Source organism: Lycium ferocissimum, chromosome 6, assembly GCF_029784015.1.
Source record: "Lycium ferocissimum isolate CSIRO_LF1 chromosome 6, AGI_CSIRO_Lferr_CH_V1, whole genome shotgun sequence".
In the NCBI taxonomy this organism is placed as follows: Eukaryota; Viridiplantae; Streptophyta; class Magnoliopsida; order Solanales; family Solanaceae; genus Lycium; species Lycium ferocissimum.
Window position 1 is genome coordinate 8,913,472 of NC_081347.1, and position 22,258 is coordinate 8,935,729.

At 34.1% G+C, this 22,258-nt stretch overlaps 2 protein-coding genes and 1 pseudogene across 2 annotated transcripts; 1 reads left to right on the forward strand and 2 right to left on the reverse strand.

The window, feature by feature from the left end:
• Positions 1-597: 597 nt before the first annotated feature.
• LOC132059227 (TMV resistance protein N-like) lies at positions 598-15,617 on the reverse strand (annotated as a pseudogene).
• On the reverse strand, positions 5,405-10,533 carry LOC132059228 (TMV resistance protein N-like). Its single transcript, XM_059451777.1, has one exon. The coding sequence runs from the start codon at positions 7,014-7,016 to the stop codon at positions 5,553-5,555; it is 1,464 nt and encodes a 487-aa protein (XP_059307760.1). The 5' UTR covers positions 7,017-10,533; the 3' UTR covers positions 5,405-5,552.
• A 4,454-nt stretch (positions 15,618-20,071) lies between the features above and the next one.
• On the forward strand, positions 20,072-20,679 carry LOC132060624 (uncharacterized protein At2g27730, mitochondrial-like). Its single transcript, XM_059453610.1, has 2 exons — positions 20,072-20,469; positions 20,564-20,679. The coding sequence occupies exons 1-2, from the start codon at positions 20,320-20,322 to the stop codon at positions 20,654-20,656; spliced, it is 243 nt and encodes an 80-aa protein (XP_059309593.1). The 5' UTR covers positions 20,072-20,319; the 3' UTR covers positions 20,657-20,679.
• Positions 20,680-22,258: the final 1,579 nt, after the last annotated feature.

Here is a 22,258-nt window from a genome sequence, read left to right on the forward strand (position 1 = left end):
TTTTGTAAATATATAAATGATTTTTTCGAACAACTTATGCATTCCCTTAGAGTGTTTGGTATAGTATAGAAAATATTTTTCAAAAAATGAATTTTCACATTTAATTGATGGCCAAATATAAATAATCACAATTTAAAATTATTGGGGATAATAGAACCCGACAAAGATAAAGTTATAGTTGATAATCAAGTCATAAACTGAGAGAGCATTTGACCATTTTCTCGAATAACAAATTCCTTTAAAATGGTGAAAATGAGAGTGGGAAAAACAAATTACATATGTAACATTCTTAATTCATTATCTCCTCCAAATCTTAAATGGATTTATTTAGATTTATCGGAACTCATGAAGTGATTGTAAATTATTATTATTTTTTTTAAAGACGCACTTTAAAATGGAGATCTCAAAAATTAAGATTTAAACCTAGAACAACAAATGCACTTAATAACTAAGATATGAATAAACAAATGAGGCATAAGAGAGCATCCCCTTTTTCGTCGCACCAATAACAATGTGGATCCAGTTCCCAAATATAATTCAATCATTTTCTCTCAAAGACTTAGATTGATCAATATATCGATTTTTCTTAGACTTAGATTGATCAATATATCGATTTTTCTTATTCTCGACAAAACTCAAATATATAATTACATGCCTTTTACGAAGAATTCTTATGTAAACTCAAATGTGTCATTCTATGAAATTTTTACAAAATAAAATAGCATCAAGATCAATCTCATGAACTTCCTTGCAGAAATAAGATACCTTCTTTCTCTTTTTAACCCTTGCCACATCAAGGGAAAATTAACAGTGTTTTCACTGAACTCTCGTTTAACTCGAGGAACCTATTATAGGAGTGAGAGTGCCAACTTCAACCAATCAAAATTGGTGTTTGCAAATGGGCAAACACCAATTGGGCAAATTGTTCCTCTTTGGTCCGCTTGCTTTGTGATGTGAGGCGACTAACTATAGTTCCAAGGCTTCTTTCATCCACCCATTTTGGCACATCGTTGTTGCTTCACGCACATTCACCTGCCATAGGATTTTGGACAGGCTACTGATCAGAAAATGTGAAGATGTGATTTAATTTCATAATGGAACTTGGTATTCTGGTCTAACAGAGGTATCGTGTCACCTTTACTAATAAGACCAGCGTATAGATATATGTAGATTTGAAGAAAACGGATTATTGCATACCCAAGTTATTTCAAGAATCTCTTTCTTAGGCCAAGAGTCTAGTTGCTCTATTACAAACAGAGGAAACATGTGTTCTTCATAGGCAGTGTTAGCGGTGTTCTCAAAGTACCATGGTCCCAGTTTGCACTGCAAAAGTAATCAAAAACCAAAAGAGTGAAACTTGTTAAAACCACTTATAAGTAATCAAAACATAGATGTTACTCTTTACTTTTATAAAGATCGAAGTCAACAAGCTAGACAACAAACAGTAAGATAAAAAGATCGCATATTCCTGATCCACAATGATCACAACCAGGGGCGGAGCCACGTTAGCTCCAGGCCGAACCCCCTCGGCAAAAAATTACAATATATTTTCAAAGTTAAAATTATTTTATTATGTATATATAGTAGATGTTGAACCCCCTGACTTCTTCGTGTATTTACCTTTTAGAAATTTTGAACCCCCTAGATGAAAATTCTGGCTCCGCCACTGATCACAACATCTAATCATGATTTGGTGCATTCAGTCTTGGCTTAATAATCTAGCACTGAATATTTTGGCCAAAAAAAAAAGAGGTGGAAGGTCATAAGCCATTAACTCTATCACAGCTAGTATTCTATCATTTATCTAATGTTTTTGAGAATGGAAACATATTTTATGTGATGTAATTGACAAGTTAACACAAAAGACTAGGTTTCTTATGTTTCACATTTTCCTTCAAAAGAAGCATAAGAGAACTGAAAGAGATCACGAGGGAGAACGAACCTTAACATCCCTTTGTACCTCAACTTCCTCTATTGTCTCACTCTGTGCAGCATCTTCAATTGTTTCATCTTTTTCCTGACATCCCTACCATAACAAGAGAGATACTTATATTTAAAACAGAGATTTCTACTAATAGAACAATCTGAGAGAGGATCAAAATGAAAATCATGCAACAAGTCAAAATCTGAAACTTGGTACTCAAAAACACATAATACTGGCTTGAAGTAAATGCATACAGATTGAACCTCCACGTTTAACTTGGTACAAATATGAAAATGGCCCCTGCAAAAGTGTATTGCTAAAGTTAGAGCATGATCATTACCTTTCGATCAGAAAAAGATTGATGCAGAAGTGTTAAACTGAGTCGTCCCACATAAAGTTTTTAAAGTTATGTAACGTGTAAGAAACTTCAGGTTTTTTCAAAATGAAAATTCTTTTGCAGGTGAAAAAGTGAACATCAGTTTCTAATGGAGAGCATAGAGAGTAGGTTCTTTCGGATAAGATGTCCATCACAATAGTAAGTATCTGTGACATTCAAGTTTAGTTCTATAAATTAAATCTAGAGTAATTATTTACTTCCTCAAAATCTTCAGTCTCTTGCCTTTGCTTAGCCAACTGTTGATCAAGCTGTAGCAACTGCCGCATAAACTCCTCATCATATGCACTGGCCTGAAAAACTCACCAAAATTTTGCTTCATGGAGGAAAATTAGCTCTGTAACTAATGCAGCAAATAGTTAAACCAAGAGCTCGCCCTTAATGGTTCAGGCACAAAGGTCAAAACAGGGATATCTGAATGTTCTAGCTGTAATCTGCTTTCACATTCGAGCGTTATCACCTTGAACAAGATATCTTTTCCGGTAAGAAAATTCTAGCCCATGATGTAAGACAGTAACACACATAACACACATTTCTTGAAGTTTGCTTTACTTGAGTGATCTATTGAAGATACAATTAGATTTCCTATTTCTTTATATTTTGAATTTAACATGGAGATTTCCTTTTTTGCCCCTTACACTCTCAATCTTGGATTGATTCTGTACTTATGGAAATAGAGTTTACCAGATAGAGGAGAACAGTTACGGTATTCATCTTTCAAGAAACCATGATACATCAAAATGAATATGACAAATAATTGATTATTGAGGAGAAAGCCTAGTCCTTCATTCTCATTGAAAAGGTGAGTAAACTAATTAAAGAAACTAAATAATTTATTTTAACGAACCGTTTTAGAGCCAATTGAATTGTAAAAAGAAGACGATCATGCGGGTAAAGCAGTCTTATCGACCATAAGGAAATTCGAGCACGGTTATACATTACTTTTCAGGGCATCAAATCTAAGTTGTTACATTATTCATTTGACAGGAAAAGCCTGTGGAATATCACGGATTTTCATTTTTCTGTGACTCTATTAGTGTTGCCACTTGCCAACACTTCTGAAATCACTTGCCAGCACTTCTGAAATCTTTTCAAAATGGCAAAGCAATTTCGGGCATACATAACGTAAATAGTGGTTATTATTTCATCGTAAGTTCCCCCAATTTGTAGTAGTATCTTTTCATTTTAAACTTTAGTAAATTTCAAGGACAAATTCTTGATTTGTGAGTAGTTGAAGGTAAGAATTCCATTAAGATAGAACAATTCCAAGGATCTGATTTGAGTATTGAAAATTTAAACTTGTCCATACCTTTAACTCACCATGGTTATGCTTGGCTTCACACAAGCGGAGATAAGATGGAGAATCAATTGACAAAACTCATGGTTGATATGTACATCACTCATTCATGAGCAACTGCGAATAGGGGGAAAAAATATTGGTTTTAGAAGCAAACTTTCCAGCTAATAGAAGGAGAGAATTACATTTAAAAAATAAAAATAAAAATAAAAATAAAGAGAGCACAATTCACTACCATCTGCAAAAGAAACAAGTCATGGAAATGTGATAATCTTTTGGTATGTACCTATATTTAAGCCAAAATCGTGGTTTTGCAGGAAAGAGCTACAGAGTTCCTGAGAGGCTGGCCACTCTACTTGTTACTGCAGATTCTCAAAAACAGAGATCCCACGAATTCCAGAAATGTGACCTTTGTTTCTACAAGAGGAGCAACTGCTTCATTAGAAACGGATTCATGGCGTTCACTACTTGTCCCAATGCAATGTTCTGTTGGTTCATCATTATTTTCCCTCATTTGTAACAAGGCATCAAGCTCAGCTTCATCTTTATACAACAAACGAAGTCCAAACTCCATTTCGCCATAAAAAGATAACCTAATACGCCCATAGTCATTTGGTGTTTTTCCATTTGCCTTTGATGCATCCCATAAGCCAGCCAGAGGCACCAAGAAAAATTGAATAGTGGGTTCAGTATCACATTTTGAATGGTTGGATAAGGCAAGTTTCTGGGTCATCCACGACATCCCGTCATCACATAAGGGAATCAATTGAGCTGTGGTTTCAACTAAGCTGCCAGAGCAACAGACAGCAAATCCCAAGAAGTTATCAGGTACATACCAATTTTTAGGCAAATTGACTAATACATTTGTATCCATTCCCTGATACCGGAACCAACTCGGGATACTCCGCATCCGAAAATCATAGATCCTGCTGGTGAACATTCTTAGTGACAAGGAATCTAAAACAGATGTCACATCGCAATGACGAGATATTCTCGAAACAACGAATTACGCATCCAATCATTGCTCCAATCGCATATTGTATCTAATTGTTGTGGAAATTCTCGTGTACCGTGCAAGTCTCGCGCAATCTAGTAAGCACAAGGATCGAAGAGAACCAAGTTGGGCTATGCTTCGAGGCAAATGCTCAAAATTATTTCCAGTGAGATACAACTTTTTCAAAGAGGATAAGGATCCAATGTCTTCCGGAAGTCCTCCATCTATTAGATTGCAGTAACCGAGATTCAAATTTTCCAATGAGCATAACCCTTCATTCACTTGAGGGAACACAAAGTATACTCCATCTTCATGGCCTACTTTTGATTTTCGTTTCGCAAAACTCAAGAACTTAAGCTTGTTCAAGCGGAAGATGGAAGGCGGAGGTCGTGAGATTAGAGTATAGCTGGCATCAAGCCGCTCCAATTCTTCTAAATCCCCTATCTCTTCTGGAAACCTCTTAAGCCGTTTACAATTAGTCAATTCTAATCTCAAGAGCTTTTTGAGAAACCCCAGGGAATGATGAATCACTTCAAGATTCATACAGTTTGACAGATTCAAAGTCTCCAAGTTTGGCATCCCCATGAAATCTGGCAACTGTTCTAGATTCATACAATTTGACAGATTCAAAGTCACTAAGTTTGGCATCCCCATGAAACCTGGCAACTCGACGAGCCTCTTGCACTCTCTTAAGTCCAAGGATCGAAGAGCACCAAGTTGGGCTATACTTCGAGGCAAATACTCAAAATTATTTCCTTTGAGATACAACCTTTTCAAAGAGGATAAGCATCCAATGTCCACTGGAAGTCCTCCATCTATTAGATTGCAGTAATTGAGATTCAGAATTTCCAACAAGCGTAATCCGTCAGATACTGGAGGGAACACAAAGTACACTCCATCTTCGAGGCCTACTTCTGATTTTTGTTTCTCAAAACTCAAGAATTCAAGCTTGTTCAACCGGACAATGGAAGATGGAAGTTGTGAGATTGCCAGTACAGCTGGCATCAAGCCGCTCCAAGTTTTCTAAATCCCCCATATCTTCTGGCAAGCTTTCAAGTTTTGAGCAACCCGATACATCTAGACCAACCAAGCTTTTCCATATACCAATGCTGCTCGGAAGTGTTACAAGGTTTTCTAAACCACTCAAATCTAGGTGGCTTATCCCACTCTTTAACTCCAAATTCATGCTTCCGAGGATTTCTGGAAAATTTTCTAAACTAGAGCACCCCTTCAGATCCAGATATTCAAGGGAATCGATGCACAGAGCTGGAAACCTCTTAAGCCGTTTACAATTAGTCAATTCTAATCGCAAGAGCTTTTTGAGAAATCCCAGGGAATGATGAACCTCTTCAAGATTCATACAATTTGACAGATTCAAAGTCTCCAAATTTGGCATCCCTATGATATCCGGTAACTCTTTAAGCCTCTCGCAATCCGATAAGTCCAAGGATTGAAGAGCACCAAGTTGGGATATGCTTCGAGGCAAAGGCTCAAAACTATTTCCGCTGAGATTCAACTCTTTCAAAGAGGATAAGCATCCAATGTCTCCCAGAAGTCCTCCGTCTATTAAATTGCAGTAACTGAGATCCAGACGTTCCAGTGAGTGCAACCCCTCATTCATTTGAGGGAACACAAAGTACACTCCATCGTTGAGGCCTACTTGTGATTTTTGTTTTGCAAAAGTCAAGAATTTAAGCTTGTTCAAACGGACAATGGAAGACGGAGGTTGTGATATTAGAGTATAGCTGGCATCAAGCGTCTCCAAGATTTCTAAATCCCCTATCTGTTCTGGCAAGCTTTCAAGTTTTGAGCAATTTGACACATCTAGCTCCACCAAGCTTTCTAAATCCCCTATCTCTTCTGGCAAGATTTCAAGTTTTAAGCAATGAGACACATTTAGCTCCACCAAGCTTTTCAACATGCCAATGTTGCTTGGAAGAGCTACAAGGTTTTTCATACCTCCCAAATCTAGCTCGGTAATGTGAGTTAGGTACTGAATAGATGATGCTAGTACCCTTATTCCAGAGTTTCTCATCTTGATCTTTAACTCCGGCTTCATTCTTCCAAGGATTTCTGGAAATTTCTCTAAACTAGAGCAACCACGTATATCCAGATATTCAAGAGATTCCACGTTAACACATGGAAACCTCTTAAGACTCTTACAATGCCACAAATTTAACACACTTAGTTTTCCACAATACCCCAGGGAATGGTGAACCTCTTCAAGATTACTACACCATTGCAGATTCAAATACTTCAAATTTGGCATCCCCTTGAAATCTAGTGTTCGCATCAGGCTTTTGGAGTAGCTGAGATCTAGCCTTCGTAGAGACGGCAAATGCTGTTGTTCAAAACATAGAAATAATGAGATAGGAAAACAAGAGATTCCAAGTAAAAGAATTATCATAAAATTAAGGTGCTCCCCAGGATTTAGATTTGGGTCGTGGCCCTATCTATGAATCTAAAACCGTATTTCCTTTCTTTTCTTCTTTTCATTTTCTATCTGCGGGCATCAAATGACCTTTGTGTTTAGGTTACTCCTCAGACAAAAAATGAGTAATGACATTTGGACTATGACAGTCAACACAATATTTGGTGTGAAATCAGAAATTGCTTTATTTTATTTTTATATCAAATTTAATGTTCAGTTACTAAATAAAAGTGTAACTATAACTAAAAGGTAGAATACCTAAAACGCCTTAAACTTGACCTGTTTTATTTGGTGCACACTTAAAAGTTGCGTCATCTTAATTATCCCTCATACTTAACTATTTGCGTTATCATTTACCCCTTGGAAGTTGATGTAGCGTGGATATACTTTTCTAGGTGTGTGAATGTGAAAGAAAAATCGAAAATTGGCTTCCAAGATATTTCTCAATATTTCTTCTTCCTTCTTCTTAATATACAATGCAGGGTTTATTGTTGTTGTATTTTGACCAAAATTTGTATTTTTTTTCATTTCTTCTTTAGATGTAATGGCTATTTATTTCAATTGTGTATTTTTTCTTGACTTAATTACGTTGTATGTTAATTAGGGTAAAAATGCTACCAAAATTGACCCACTATTTTAAATCTTACGAAAAATGACCCAACCTCCTCCTCCTCTCTCTCTCTCTCTCTCTCTCTCTCTCTGTGCCGCGTTAAGGTTTCCATCTCGGCCCGAAACTCCCTAAACCCTTGGAAAGCATCGGCGGAGAGCTTTTCAACGGCGACGAGATGCCGGAGTTGAGCTTCACTTTGTACACCATCATGAAACCTCTCGCCGATGATGAGTTCCGGCGAGAAATCTCGGGTCGCGTCAGCGAGTTCCTTCCTAGAGATCCGACTTAGAGATGGGTCAAATGTCTGCAATTTCAGTTATTGTGATGGAAGAAAGATCCGTATTGGCGGTGGCGGTGGCGGTGGCGGTGGGGAATTCATCGGAGGTGGAGAAACTGGTAGGTGCAGCTGTAGTGAGCATATAATAGTGTATATGGGTGTATACACCCCTCTTATACACTATTATACATTTTTATACACCTATATACATAATGTATTTGTCTTGTATAAAAATGCAATTCTTATTCAAAACCTGTCCATATCTATGTTTATAGCCACTTATACGATATTATATAATTGTGTATAAATGTGTATAAGTGCGTATTTTTGTGTATAATATTGTATAATTATATCATTTGGTGTCACATTATACACTTTCATACACCTATATATATAATGTACTTGTCTTTTATATATAAGAGGTCGTTTGGTAGCTGGTCAGAATTATGTAGGAATGTGAGTATTAGTAATGTAGATATTAGTTATGCAGGTATTAATAATGCAATGCAGGTATTAGTTATATATGTATTAGTTATGTATGTATTAGTTATGCAGGTATTAGTTATGCAGGGGTTTACTTATGCTGGGTTTAGTTGTGCATAAATTATTTCTTTGGATATTGGTTAGTTATATTAAAAGTTAATAAATTTATATACCTTTTAATTTATTTTTTTTTACAATTAAAATTAAAATATTATATATTTTTACAAACTATTAAATTATTATTGTAAGATATTATATTAGAAAATTATATAATTTGTTTAGAAAAGGAAAGTATTTAGGTGGGGGAGTGATAAGGGTAATCTTGTCATTTCAACTTTTTATTCGTGCATTAGTTATTCCATCTTCTACCCCGCATAAAATGATACATAGATTCCCTCACAACTCATACATGTATTAGTTATGCGAGTTTCTAAATTACAAACCAAACGTCGTATTAATTTATACATGAATGACTTACTTCCTAACTAGCTATCAAATGCGGTATAACTGTGCAGAAATTAATACATGGATAAGGTGTTTCTTTACTAGCTACCAAACATGGTATAAGCTATGCAGAATTTTAATACATGAATAAAGTGTCATTTTACTAGCTACCAAACGACCCCTAAGTGTATAACATTGTATAAAAGTGTTTTTGGGCCATATTTTTGCAATGTAAGTCAGCGAATTGTACATTTCGGAAATTTCCTCTTTTTTCTTTTTTGGAACTAATCTATAGCAAAAAAAAAACGTGGTTAGAACTCCATTATTTTAGCCAAACCAAAAAATTTTGCCAAAATAATGGAGTTACAACTGCACATTTCATTTTGTTTTTTTATAGATGCAATGACTATCTATTTTAACTGTGTATTTTTTCTTTTTTGGGCAAAATATGTATACACAGAAAATGTGGTTGCAACTCCATTATTTTCAGCCGATTATAAAAATATATAGCCGGAATAATGGAGTTTTATATATATATATATATAGATAGTCACCTTCCATTCCATCTACACATGCAAATGATTCACTACTTCATTCACAAATTCATTGAATGACTGTATATTCTGATTGTATATTTTTTTTGGGCCTAAATCTGTAAGAAAAAAGAAATTGGCTGAAATCTCATTAGATTTCTCCAAATAAAAAAAATTATCCAAGGTAGTAGAGTTCCAACTATGTATATTTTTATTTCCTCTTTAGACTCAATTTATATTAATATTGTATTTTTCTTTTTTCGGGCCAAGCATGTAAAAAAGCTGGTTGAAATTCCATTACTTCTAGTAAAATGAAAAGATTTAGCCTAAACACTGGAGTTCCAACATGTTTTTAAAAAATTTGGCTTAAAATTTAAAAAGGCAAAAAAAAATATATTATATTCCAAAAAAAATGCCACACGAAGGCGTGGATCTGAACCTAAGACTCGTCAAGAAGATAAATGATAACAAAGAGACTAATGAAGACAACAATAAGTTTAGGTCTGCACGGGATAAAACGTACCAAATTTAAGGAAGTTTTTAGTATTTTGCCAAAATACAAAACAATCTTAAATTGATTTAGAAAAAATTGAAAGAAAAGATTTGTCTCATTAAAGAAGTGTAATATAGCATGGGAGAAACAAAGTGTTAAATTTGGAAACAATGTAAAAGCTTATGTATCATTCTAGGAAATTATTGTACAAGATAAACTCCTCATATTTTAACAAGCAGTGGTATTAGAACCCGAGCAATCTGCGGACCATATTACATATATTAATCGTGTTAAATTATGATATGTCTTGTTTGAGCATATCACGTTACTTTATCAAAATTCCAAATTATCTTATTTCTTAATGTAATAGTATATCAATATATGAAATTGAAGAAACAAATTATTGAATAACTTTTTTGTTCCTTATTTTTCTTTATAACATTATCTTAAAAAGTGTCAAGTGTTGACCTTTTTAACGCACCACTTGGCTTAATCTCAAGCTTGATTATCTTCCTTTTACTAATATATAGATATAACTTTTCTTATTATAATAATTTAAACAATTTCTTACCTCAAATTCAAATAAGTGCCAAGTGACCTTATTAACGCACCACTTGACTTAATCTCAAGCTTGATTATCCTCCTTTTATGTATATATATATATATATATATATATATATATATATATATATATATATATATATATATATATATATATATAGATATAACTTTTCTCCTTATAATTTAAAGCACTTTCTCATCTCAAATCCAAATAAGTTTCATTCTTTTATACTTTACAATGATTTCTTTTTAATTTATTCCTCTTTTTGTCCCTTGCTTATTGTTGGTGTATTATTCATTACTTACTATTGTACATTGCTATGTGACCATTAATTAGCTTGGCACTCGACTTGATGTCTTTGATTATTAGTCCTCTTTTAATAAATATGGAGTAGAAAAATATAAAAAAAATTCTTACTCCTGAGTCCTGATAGTTAATGTATTTTTTACCCTTTTATTCTATTGCTAGGAATTCCTTTAGTGGTTTAATTTTATCAACAATACTTTTAAGTATTACTAAATTATTTACTTTTAATTTTGTTTTTGAACTTAGTTTAAACTATAAAAACCCTCACATCTCCTCTTTATACTTTATTTTTTCTATTATAATTTTAGCGCAAGCCAAAATAGAAAGTATATTAAATAAAACAGGGCGAAAGCAATAACATTTTCTCATTACTAAAGGGAAAAAAATAGTTATAGAGAAAAATTAGAATAAAGTAGAATTTAACTATTGTACCTTTGTTTCCTTCCACAACTGACGCAGTTCACTGCGACGGAGTTCAAGATGAACAAGCCTTTTGGGTTCAAATGTAGCTGGCAATGACTCCCAAGGATAACGATACCAGACAAACCAACGCAAGTTGTTGGGCAGGTACTCCATGCAGCCATCATGGCAAGAGTCTCCGGACCAATCGAAGAACCCCATATATAATATCCTAAGCATTTTCATATTTTTCATGGCCTCTTTGCTAAAACATAACTTTTCTTGATAATCAAACCAGATTGCTTCCACTGCCTTCGTCCCCTGGTAAAAACGATCATTAGTTTACAAAGTATATTTAAAATGTCGAATAAAATTCGCTTACCTATAGGATTAGTTTCTCACTGCTCACAGTGCCAAATTTTGTCATTTTTTTTTATTGCACTTGAACTTCTTGAAAAACTAGTACCATTAGAAAAAATTAAGGTATAATATTAGTTGGTCTTTTTTAAGAAATATGTCTCTTAAGAGAAATACCTTGTGCAATTAATTATAGGGAAAAAGGTGCAACTATACCCTCCAACTTTGCGATTTAGAGAAGATATACCCTTCGTTAAAAAAGTGGTGCATATATACCACTGTCGTTACACAAATGGTGCAAAAATACCCTTTTTGCTGACAAGATTTTTTAAAAAAATCATTTCGCTTGTTTTTTGATTAAAAAATTATCACGTAGCTTTAAAAAATAAGTCTACCCATTTTTTAGTAGACTTATTTTTGGGTCGGGTCTGGTTCGTTTCAAGTCGCGGAAATGAGAATCTTTGCGGTGGATGTGTGGGCACACTAGGAGAGATAGGATCAGGAATGAAGACATCCGGGACAAGGTGGAGTGGTATCGGTGGAGGATAAGATGCAGGACGCAAGGCTGAGATGGTTTGGGCATGTGAAGAGGAGAGGCATAGATGCCCGAGTGCGGAGGTGTGAGAAGTTGGCTATGGACGGATTTAGGAGAGGTAGAGGTAGGCCAAAGAATATTGAGGGGAGGTGATTAGACAGGACATGGCACAGTTTCAGATTACCGAGGACAGGACCTTAGATAGGAGGTTGTGGAGGACTCAGATTAGGATGGAAGGCTAGTAGGTAGTCTCACTTGCTTTCGCACTAGTAGGCGTAGTTTTGCTCTATTATTTATTTGCCCTTTGATTCCTACTTTTATGTGTTGGGTCTTGTCTTCCATGCTGTTTTATCATAACTTCTTTGCTCTTATTATTTTCTCATTTTCGCATTGCTTTGATTTGCTTGTCGATCGATGTCGACTCTTTTCCTTGTTTTCTTTTCGAGCGGCAGAGTTTTCGTAAATGCCTCCTACCTTCCAAGGTGGAAGTAAGGTTTGCGTACACTTTACCCTCCCCAGACCCCACACTGTGGGATTCAACTGGTTATGTTGTTTTGTTGTTGTTGTCAGGTTCGTTTAAAAAAATAGGTAGGCTTTTTTTTTTTTTTTAAAGCCAGGGATATATTTGTTTTAAACGAATCAGACAACCCGCTAGAATAAAAAATAAGTCTACTTAAAAAAAAGTATATACTTTTTTTTTTTTAAATCATGTGACATTTTCTTAATTATAAAATAAGGTAAATGATTTTCAGAAAAAATTATGCCAGCAAAAAGGGTATATTTGCACCATTTGTGTAACCGTATGGATATATGCACCACGAGGGGTATATCTACTCTAAAATGCAAAGTTGAGGGGTATATTTGCACCTTTGCCCTTAATTATATAAATCTACTTTCAAATAATACATTTTCTTTAGCAGATTGAGGAACACCAGAAAGTGAGACCTATGGTTCTTCTGCTAGGACTAGGAGCCAGAGAAAGAAGAAGATCAGTACAAATAAACCTAATCCGATTATCTATTATGACTTCAAAGATTATTCATTACGGAAAGACCTTCTATACCTGAAAGTACGTTATGATGATATTGAGATTATCCAAGAATTTAATTTTCTATCTGATTGCTTGCATGAAAATGTGAGAAACAGATAGCTTGAATTGAACCTATATGTCTTTGGAATATGAAAAATAGAAATTGAATATCATTGCATTGTTCAGCCTACTTACCGTATTGTTGACCATCACTTCTTCGATATCTTCAGCGAGCCATAATCTGCTACGTTCTCCCGGATCCTTTTGCATGTTCACTACATATTTACCCATATCTTGTATTAAATCATGGATTTGAATCGTGTCATATGTAGAGATGAACACGAGAGATTTTTCGATTAGGACACTCAATCCGATATTAGCTTCAAAACCACAGCTCTCAAAAATTTGCATGATCTCAAATTTTTTTCTCCCTCTTAAGAAGCATGCAATATCTAGAAATATCTCTTGCTCTTCACGCTCCAACCCGTCATAACTTACTTTTAGGCTTTCAACAATTTTTGAACTGGAGTTTTTCTTTATTCGATTTATAGCACTTCTCCACTCAGTTATGTCCCTCTTATGTAAGAAAGAACCCCACACTTTCAGGGCTAAAGGAAGGCCTTTAGCGTGATTTACTACCTCCAACGTTAGCTCCTCAAAACACTCATCTGGAACTTCTTTCTTGAAAGCATATTGATTGAACAGTTGAATAGCTTCATGTTTAACTAATGTCGTCACTTCATGTACTACATCATTCTTCCCTATAAAATGCTTGTCTCTAGTTGTTGCAATAATTCTACTACCATTGCCAAACCAACGAAGATCCCCTGCTAAATATTCCAAATGATCTTCATGATTAATATCATCAAGCACAACTAAAACCTTCATAACTCGAAGTCTACTAGCAATCAGGTGCTTCCCATCCATCTTATTATTCACGTAATTTTTTTCTTCCCTTAAAAGTTCAGAAAGAAGGATGTTTTGCAGAGAATGCATTCCATTTTTATTTTCTTTGATATCCGCAAGGAAACACGCACCATCAAATTGAGATGAGAGTGTATCAAAAATAGCTCTTGCTATAGTCGTTTTACCGACTCCTCCTATTCCCCAGATCCCCACAATTCGAACATCATTGATTTCCATCTTTAGCAGGGATTTTACTTTCTCTAAATGAGTGTTTATGCCCACAATATCTTCCAAATAAGATAAAGAGGTCTTGCATAATTTGGAAGAAATTTGGTCAACAAGATCCCGAATACATTTTGATTCAATCCTACAAAAAGTAAGAAGTTTGTTGATACATATAGGTTAGAAAGTCAAGAACGAGAAGTACTTCACACTGTAGAGTACTGCATAATTATGATAAAGGGACTAAGCACATAAATCAAACTCCTGAAGAACCACTCAAAATATTATCCATGTAAAAATGTCATTGAGTAATTAAATTAATACAAACTATCCCTCTCTTACTGATAGAAACATATCTAATATGAAAAATTTATTTAAGACTCCGTTTGACTCATTTTTTAGGCACAGATTCTTTGTTCTATAGTAGAATATGTGACTCTAGTCTTCATAAACTATTCCCTCCGTTTTAGTTTATTTAACTCACCTGCTACGGGTGTCACAACCTTTGAGATTGGCCGCTTCAGTTAAAGCTGTCCTCCATCCTTGCACCTTCTGCATTCCCTCAACATCATCCTTATAGTTCGATTCGTGTTTGGCAAAGGCTTCTGCAAAGCTCTCCCTCTGATTTCGAACATGTGATGGATCCACATTATAGAAGACCGGTATGACGATTTGTCCATTTTTGTCCTTGCATTCCATGATCTTCACTAGTTCATCCAAGCACCATCTGGATGTTGCATAATTCTTTGAGAAAACGATGAGGGCAACTTGAGACTCTTTGATAGCTTTCAAGAGTTTTTCTGGGATCGAATCTCCATGCTCTAGCCTTTTCTCATCTTGAAAGGTGACTATTCCCCTTTTTTGCAAACCTTCTTCCAAGTGACTTGTAAATGTGTTGCGAGTATCTTCGCCTCTAAAACTTAGAAAGACATCGTACCTCCATGGAGGACAGTACTGTGAATTACCCACGGAAGAAGAAGTTGATGCCATGGATTCAATTATTTGTTGAAATTTGAGAAGAATGAAAAATACTTGTGTGGATAGATTGTTTGTAGTGATAAGATCTCAATGGATGATATTTGCGACAAAGTCATATATAGGACATCAAATATGAAAAGTTTCTATGAAGATGGGTCCTACTCCAATTGAATTGAATTATTGCTATTAGACCTATTTCTGTGATGCCTCTTTACACCGTAATAAAAGACCCCACGTCTCTACAGTAATATGTAAATAATGAACAGCTAAGAGTACAAGCCCATGAAGCTACAAAGAAAAGAGTATGCCCGGTTGGATAAACACCAACGTCCTTTTCTCTTCTCTGCCAAACAGAAAAAAATCGTCACCGACAACAGCTGCACGACGACTTGGATTCATGAGTAAATACCCAATTCTCGTAATACGATCACTTTTTTCATTGCACCCATAACAATATTCCTCAATTTCAAAAAAAAAAAAAATTAAAAAAAAAATTCCTCAATTTCATGTTTTTTCATAAACATTAAAGTTAATGGTCAAAAAACACACCTTAACTGTCACTTTTTTCACAAGCTTCATACTCTAATTATCCATTATTCCTTTGGAATTTTTACGTGTTATAGCTACTTCTAATACATAATTAGTGATAATAACTACCTTTTATTTTAATTACTAATAATAACTAAATACTTTTCTAATTTAACTATTATAGCTACACAGTAATTTTTGAATTACCATTTCACAAATACACCTAAAAATTAGCACCCCCAATCCCATATCCCCTTTTAATGGTAACAATATTAACCACTTAATATACATTACCATTCTCTCTCCTTTTTCATAACTTCTTACCTTTTATGATCGTCTTCTTCCTCTCTTCACCCTTCTGCAAAAATTTCACTTCCGTTCTCACCAATCACGAAGATTCGTCGTATTCTTTCTTTCTTTCTTTTTTCAAAAAAAAAGGAAAAAGAAGCCTTAAAGTACTCACGTTCTATCCCATCTCCTTTGTTTCGTGAAATTTTCGCTATTTGTGTTATTATTCTTCCACAAAATCAACTTGGTGGAAGTGATTGTTTTGCTTTAGGCCATGGTGGTGGTTATGGCGGCGCACGCGAGAGAAGGGGAGAGAGAAAGTTTTTTAGGGTTTTGAGAAGATTTAAAAAATATATATATTTGTGTATGTTCTATGATATAACTACCAATTGTTGTGGTTGGTGGTGTATTTTTGTAAGTTTTTCTATATATTTGTGTATTTTGTTTAAATTAATTCCATCGATTCATCTAGTTTTAAATACACGGGTGACGCAAATACATGGTAAGTTTCTATATATTTATGTATTTTGTTCAAATTAATCCCTTCAAATACATGGGTGATGCAAATTGTTACTCACACAAATACATGAGATTTAATTTAAAATACATGGGGTTTGATTGAAAACTTCAAATACATTAGTTATGCTATCAAATACATGAGTAAATAAAAAACGAAATCAATATTGAAAACTTCAAATACATTACCACTAAATACATGGGTGATGCAAATTGTTACTCACACAAATACATGATATTTAATATAAAATACATGGAGTTTGATTGAAAACGTCAAATACATTAGTTATGCTATCAAATACATGGGTAAATAAAAAACGAAATCAATATTGAAAACTTCAAATACATTGGCTGTTGATTGATCGTGTTTGTTTTGTCAATGTATTTCAGAGGTGTTGAAGATTTAATTTGAAATTTGAAATTTTACGTTTGAATGTTGAAGAATGCATGGAAGAAGAGAAACGTGTAAGGAAAGGGAATATTACAGGAGATTTTGCGGAAAAGAAGGTAAAAAATATTTTAATTACTCATTTAATACCACCACCGTTACAGCCTAAAATAAAAGAGCTTGTTCCTTTTTTTTACCGCATGCTCATGTATTTGCTGGCAACAAATACATGCGAAAATATACACAAATCAGCTGATTTTTAGCTACGAATGGTAATATTAAAAAGGGTAGCTACAAATGGTAGGAAGCTACAATAAGTTAGTCATTTGAGAAATCCTATTCCTTTTACCTACCTAAACTATCACTCCCTTTGTATTAATTAAAACACACCTCGATGTCAGCAACAGGCGCGTGAAGCGCAACTCAGCATCGAAGTGTGTTTTAATACAAAAGGAGCGATAGTTTATATAGGTAAATGGAACAATGGATAATTGAGGTATTAAACTTGCGAAAAAAGTAATAGTTTAGATGTGTTTTTTGACCATTAATTCTAAACATTTCCTACCAACACAGGGTGGAATTTACTCAAAACTCTATAAACTGTTCAGCATTCAAGTCCCAAAATTCATAAATTTAAGCTAAATTCTCAATTAACATTTCTGCAAATATTAACAACTCAGTTCTAGTCGGTTAAAAAATAATTTATTTTATTTTATACTCCCTCTGTTTTAATTTATGTGAACATACTTTTTTTTTAATTTGTGCCAAAATAAATGACTTCTTTCCTATTTTGAAAATAAATTCACTTTATGAAGTGATTTACAGCCACACAAATTTTTCAAAACTTATTTTGAACTACAAGTTTTAAAAATCTTCCATTTTTCTTAAATGTCGTGTCAAGTCAAATGGGTTCACATAAATTGAAATAGAGGGAGTAGTAATTTAACTTTAAATTTTACTTTTTATGATAGACGAGATGATATATAACCACATTTATTTTAGATCATAAAATTCAAAAGTGTTTTTTTATTTCTTAAACTCTGTGTCCAGCTAAATTGTATCACATAAATCGGGGCGGAGGGTGTATTACATTATCGGGTCATATTTACCCGTCATTTTTTTGCGCGGATTTCCTTCTTTTGGGGTGATCTTTAATTTTTGTCCCTCAAATTACTGGTCTTTAATTTTTGTCCTTCGCTTAAAAAGTTGGCTGAAAATATCCCGAGATTCTGGATTCGAATCCCCGCTCAGTTAAAAAAAAATCGCAAGACAAGACTTTATAAAAAGTCCGTTTTACGCTGTAGACTTTGGTTACGGCATAACTAAAAGTATGCCTTATAAGTTATGCTTAACCAAAGTATGCCGCATAAGGCAGACTTTTCTTAAGGCATAACTAAAAGTTTGCCTAATAAGGATACGACGGGCTTTTAGTTATGTCTTAAGGTAAAATTTACCGCATAACGCAGATTTTTTACAAAGCTTTACCTTGTAATTTCTTATTTTATTTATATGATTAAGTCGGAATTCTAACTCAAACACTCGAATATTTTAGGCGAAAAACATAAATTAAAGACCAGCAAGTTAAGGGCCAAAAATTAAAGACCACTCCCAACAAACGATAATCGTGCAAATTGCCTTATACGCAATGAACAACTCAAGGTACAAGTCCATAGAAACTGCAAAGAAAAAGAAGGGTAATATCCCAGTAGTGCCTTTTCTAAATTAATTAAAGGAACTTAAAATAATACAAGTACTTTTTGCCTATTTATCAACATCAATCGCCAAAAAATAAGAAAAAAAAATATATTTTCCCCCTCATACCAAGTACACCCTTAATTAAGCTAGGGGAAGAGTCCAGAACCAAAATACCCCTAAAAAAAGAGTTTGAATCAAAATATTTCAAAAAAAAATTATGGCAAAAGTACCTTTAATACAGTATTTTACTGCGTTAAAGGACTTAACCGTAATGGCTGTTAAGTCCTTTAACGCAAGAAATACTGCGTTATAAAACCCAATAAAAAAAAATCTATAGCGTATTATTTTACGGCGTTATAGAAATAGTAAAAAAAAAAAAAATTTGGTCAAACTTTTTTTTTTTTGCAACACTTAGTATTTTTTTTCCCTTCACTTAAAAAGTTGGCCGAAAATATCCCGAGATTCTGAAATCGAACCTCCGCTCAGTAAAAAAAATCGCAAAGCAAGACTTTGCAAAAAGTCTGCCGCATAAGGCTGACTTTGGTTAAGGCATAACTAAAAGCCTGTCTTATAATTGATGTCTTAACCAAAGACCACATAAGGCAAACTTTTTCTTAAGGCATAACCAAAAGTTATTTTTTGCGCAGATTACCCTTCTTTTTGGGGTGGTCTTTAAATTTTGTCCCTCAAATTGGTGGTCTTTTAAGTTTTGTCTTTCGCTTGAAAAGGTGATCAGGCTTTGCAAAAAATTATGTCTTATGCGCCATACTTTACCTTAAGGTATAACTAAAAGTCTGCCCCATACATCGGAATTTTTCCTTAAGACATAACTAAAAACAAAATTCTGCCCTCTCTGGCTGACTTAGTTATGTCTTAAGTCAGAGTCTGCCGTATAAGGCAAAACTATTTGCAAAGTCTTGCGTGCAAATTTTTTTATCTTTATGACTAAGCCGGAGTTCAAATCCAGAACATCAAAATATTTTAGGAAAAAACCAAAAATTAAAGACCACCAATTAAAGAGCCAAAAACTAAAGACCACCCCCAACAAAGGCCAATCGTGCAAATTAATAAAAGGTACTTAAAATAATAGTACCGGTACTTTTTGCCTATTTATCAATATCAATAGCCAAAAAATAAGTAAAAAAATATATTTTCCCCCTCATACCAAATACACCCTTAATTAAGCTAGGGGAAGTGTGTAAATACTGTCTTCCAAAATGGAGGTAACAAAAAAAAAAAAAGTACACCCTTAATTAATTTATCCTAAAATTTATTACCTCTTCCAATTCAAAATAATTGAGAATTTAGTCTTTAAAAATTAATCTAAAATAATTGAAATTTTTAATCGTTCAGCAAGTTATTTCATTCTTTTTCCAAAATTATCCTTGACACATTTCTCAACTAAATTAACAAATTTAACACGTGAATCCTTAATTTAGGTGTCCAAATCTAAAATCTCGGACAGAACGAGGGAATAGGCGCGAGGGAGGTGGCCATAGTACGTGGCAACAAACCCGTGAGAGCGCATAATCTGGAACTTTCAACTGGTTTCGGCAATCCTCTATTCCGAGAATCCAATTGTTATTCAGCACGCCACTCGCTTGCCACATCATCAATAGTATAAGCTAGCCATATTTATGGGTGACACCTCGGTTCTGCTGACTTTGTCATCAAGCCACGACTCTTTTTTTTTTACAGTATTAAAAATACTATCTAGGAGAAGATAATTATGGCCATGAGATCTGTCGTTTCAAGCAGTGGACTTCGTCGTTTAATGGAAGGTGGTGGGCGATCATCGGTTTCGGGTCTTCGTTACTTCAGCGACAAAGGTCGAATTCTCAGTGAAGAAGAACGTGCTAAAGAGACCGTTTACATTCAGGTAATGCTATTTTTCATCTTCTTTTTTTTCTTTTGAAGTTGGTTGGTTAAAGATTATTTATATAGTAAGTATTCGTGTTTTTTGGTGGAAAAAGAAAATGGAAAGGGAGAGGATGGAGAAGGCGAGAAAGAAGGCTGAAAAGGAGAGAGCTGAAAGAGAGAAAGCTGACAAGGTAATTGTTTCATAATATATTGTGTTGTATTGTATTATACTATGTTGTTTTGATGAATAGAATGTGTGGATAGATTGTATTGTTTGCTGATACATAATGTTAAACATCACTAATTTGAAAGGCAAACCTAAAAAAAGGTAAGGTATGATATAGAGCTATACCTTTTATCATTAAAAGGTATGATAAAAGATAAAATGTGATTATATTAAATAATAAGTAAAGATAAAATGAGAAAAAATAAATAGGTAATAATACCAAATTGGTGTTACAGAAAATGAGACTTTTCGTCATTATGTAACAATGAATTTAACGATATAATATAATAAAATTAAAGTAACCGACAACACAATACAATATAATTGGTAACAACCATCCAAACAAGCGGTTAACATTGGGTTATTCTTATATTGCTTTGAAGAATAGAATGTTTTTGGTTATTGTTTGGTGAAAATCCTTTTTAATTTGGCCTTCTTTCAAGACTAACCGAAAAGCAAATAAACTTATTGTTCGTTGTTAGTATAAGATTAAATTAAAGAGATGGTAGAGGATTCTGTACGGTACTTGTTAATAGAGTGGAATTCGTTGAAGTTGCATATGCTTAAGCTGCTACGTGGTCCATTTTGAGCTTTTTTGGCATAGTGGGAGTTTTTGGAAATTACTTGGCAGGTTAAGAAAGTTGCCCTAAAGAAACAGAGTTAAATCTCACTAAATAAGGGGTCATTTGGTTTGTGACCTTGTTTAAATTTTAGTAGCATTGTTTGAAAAATAACTCAAGACCAGGGCTTTAGACATCTGTATGATGAATTTTTGGTGTTAAATAGTAATTCTTTACACATGATTGGTATATGAGCCAAGATATTATGACATGTTATTCTAGTAAAAAAGATGTAAACATTATTACATGGTATGCAAGATTGGATCACATTGAGCAAGATCGATACCAATTTGTGAATGTTGTCTTGCCGGAAAGATTAGCGTAAATCATTTAAAAAGAGAGTCGACTTTCCTTTGTTCCTTTGCAATTAATCCATTCAAACGTATGTGGTTCAATAATGGAGGGCTAGGATACCACTTGTATCTCATAATGCCTTGGTTATGTCTATTTGAATTTTTTTAAAATTAGACCAATTGAATCTTGGAAGGCAGTTGCTCATGATTCTGAAAATGGAACATTTTTTGGTCGAACCAATCTTTCTAATATTTTACTTTTATCAATAAATGGTTGAATTAGGTGTAACTCGTAGAGATGAGTTGTATTTCATGGTTTGGCAATAGTTGAATTAGAATCTTTAACTATGTAATGATACTTTTTGTCACAACTCTGCACCCAATAGGAATCCTTCAATATTGGGTAGGGGACTATCATATTTCTAGAAGAGTTTGTGTGATTTTGAAGCCGACATGTCGATCTTAAAGAAAGAAAGAAATAGGAGAGTTCTTGAGGAGGTTGGATGATTTTGTACATTTGAGGAATAGCTTTAAGTTTTAATGCACTCGTAAAGTTCCTGTCCATATAGAAGATCGGTTGATATTTGTAGAGAACCATATTATTTTGTAGGTTCTTTACTTCCCACATACGGCTTGTACCTGGGAGAAGTATGATTCTGAAGTTCATCT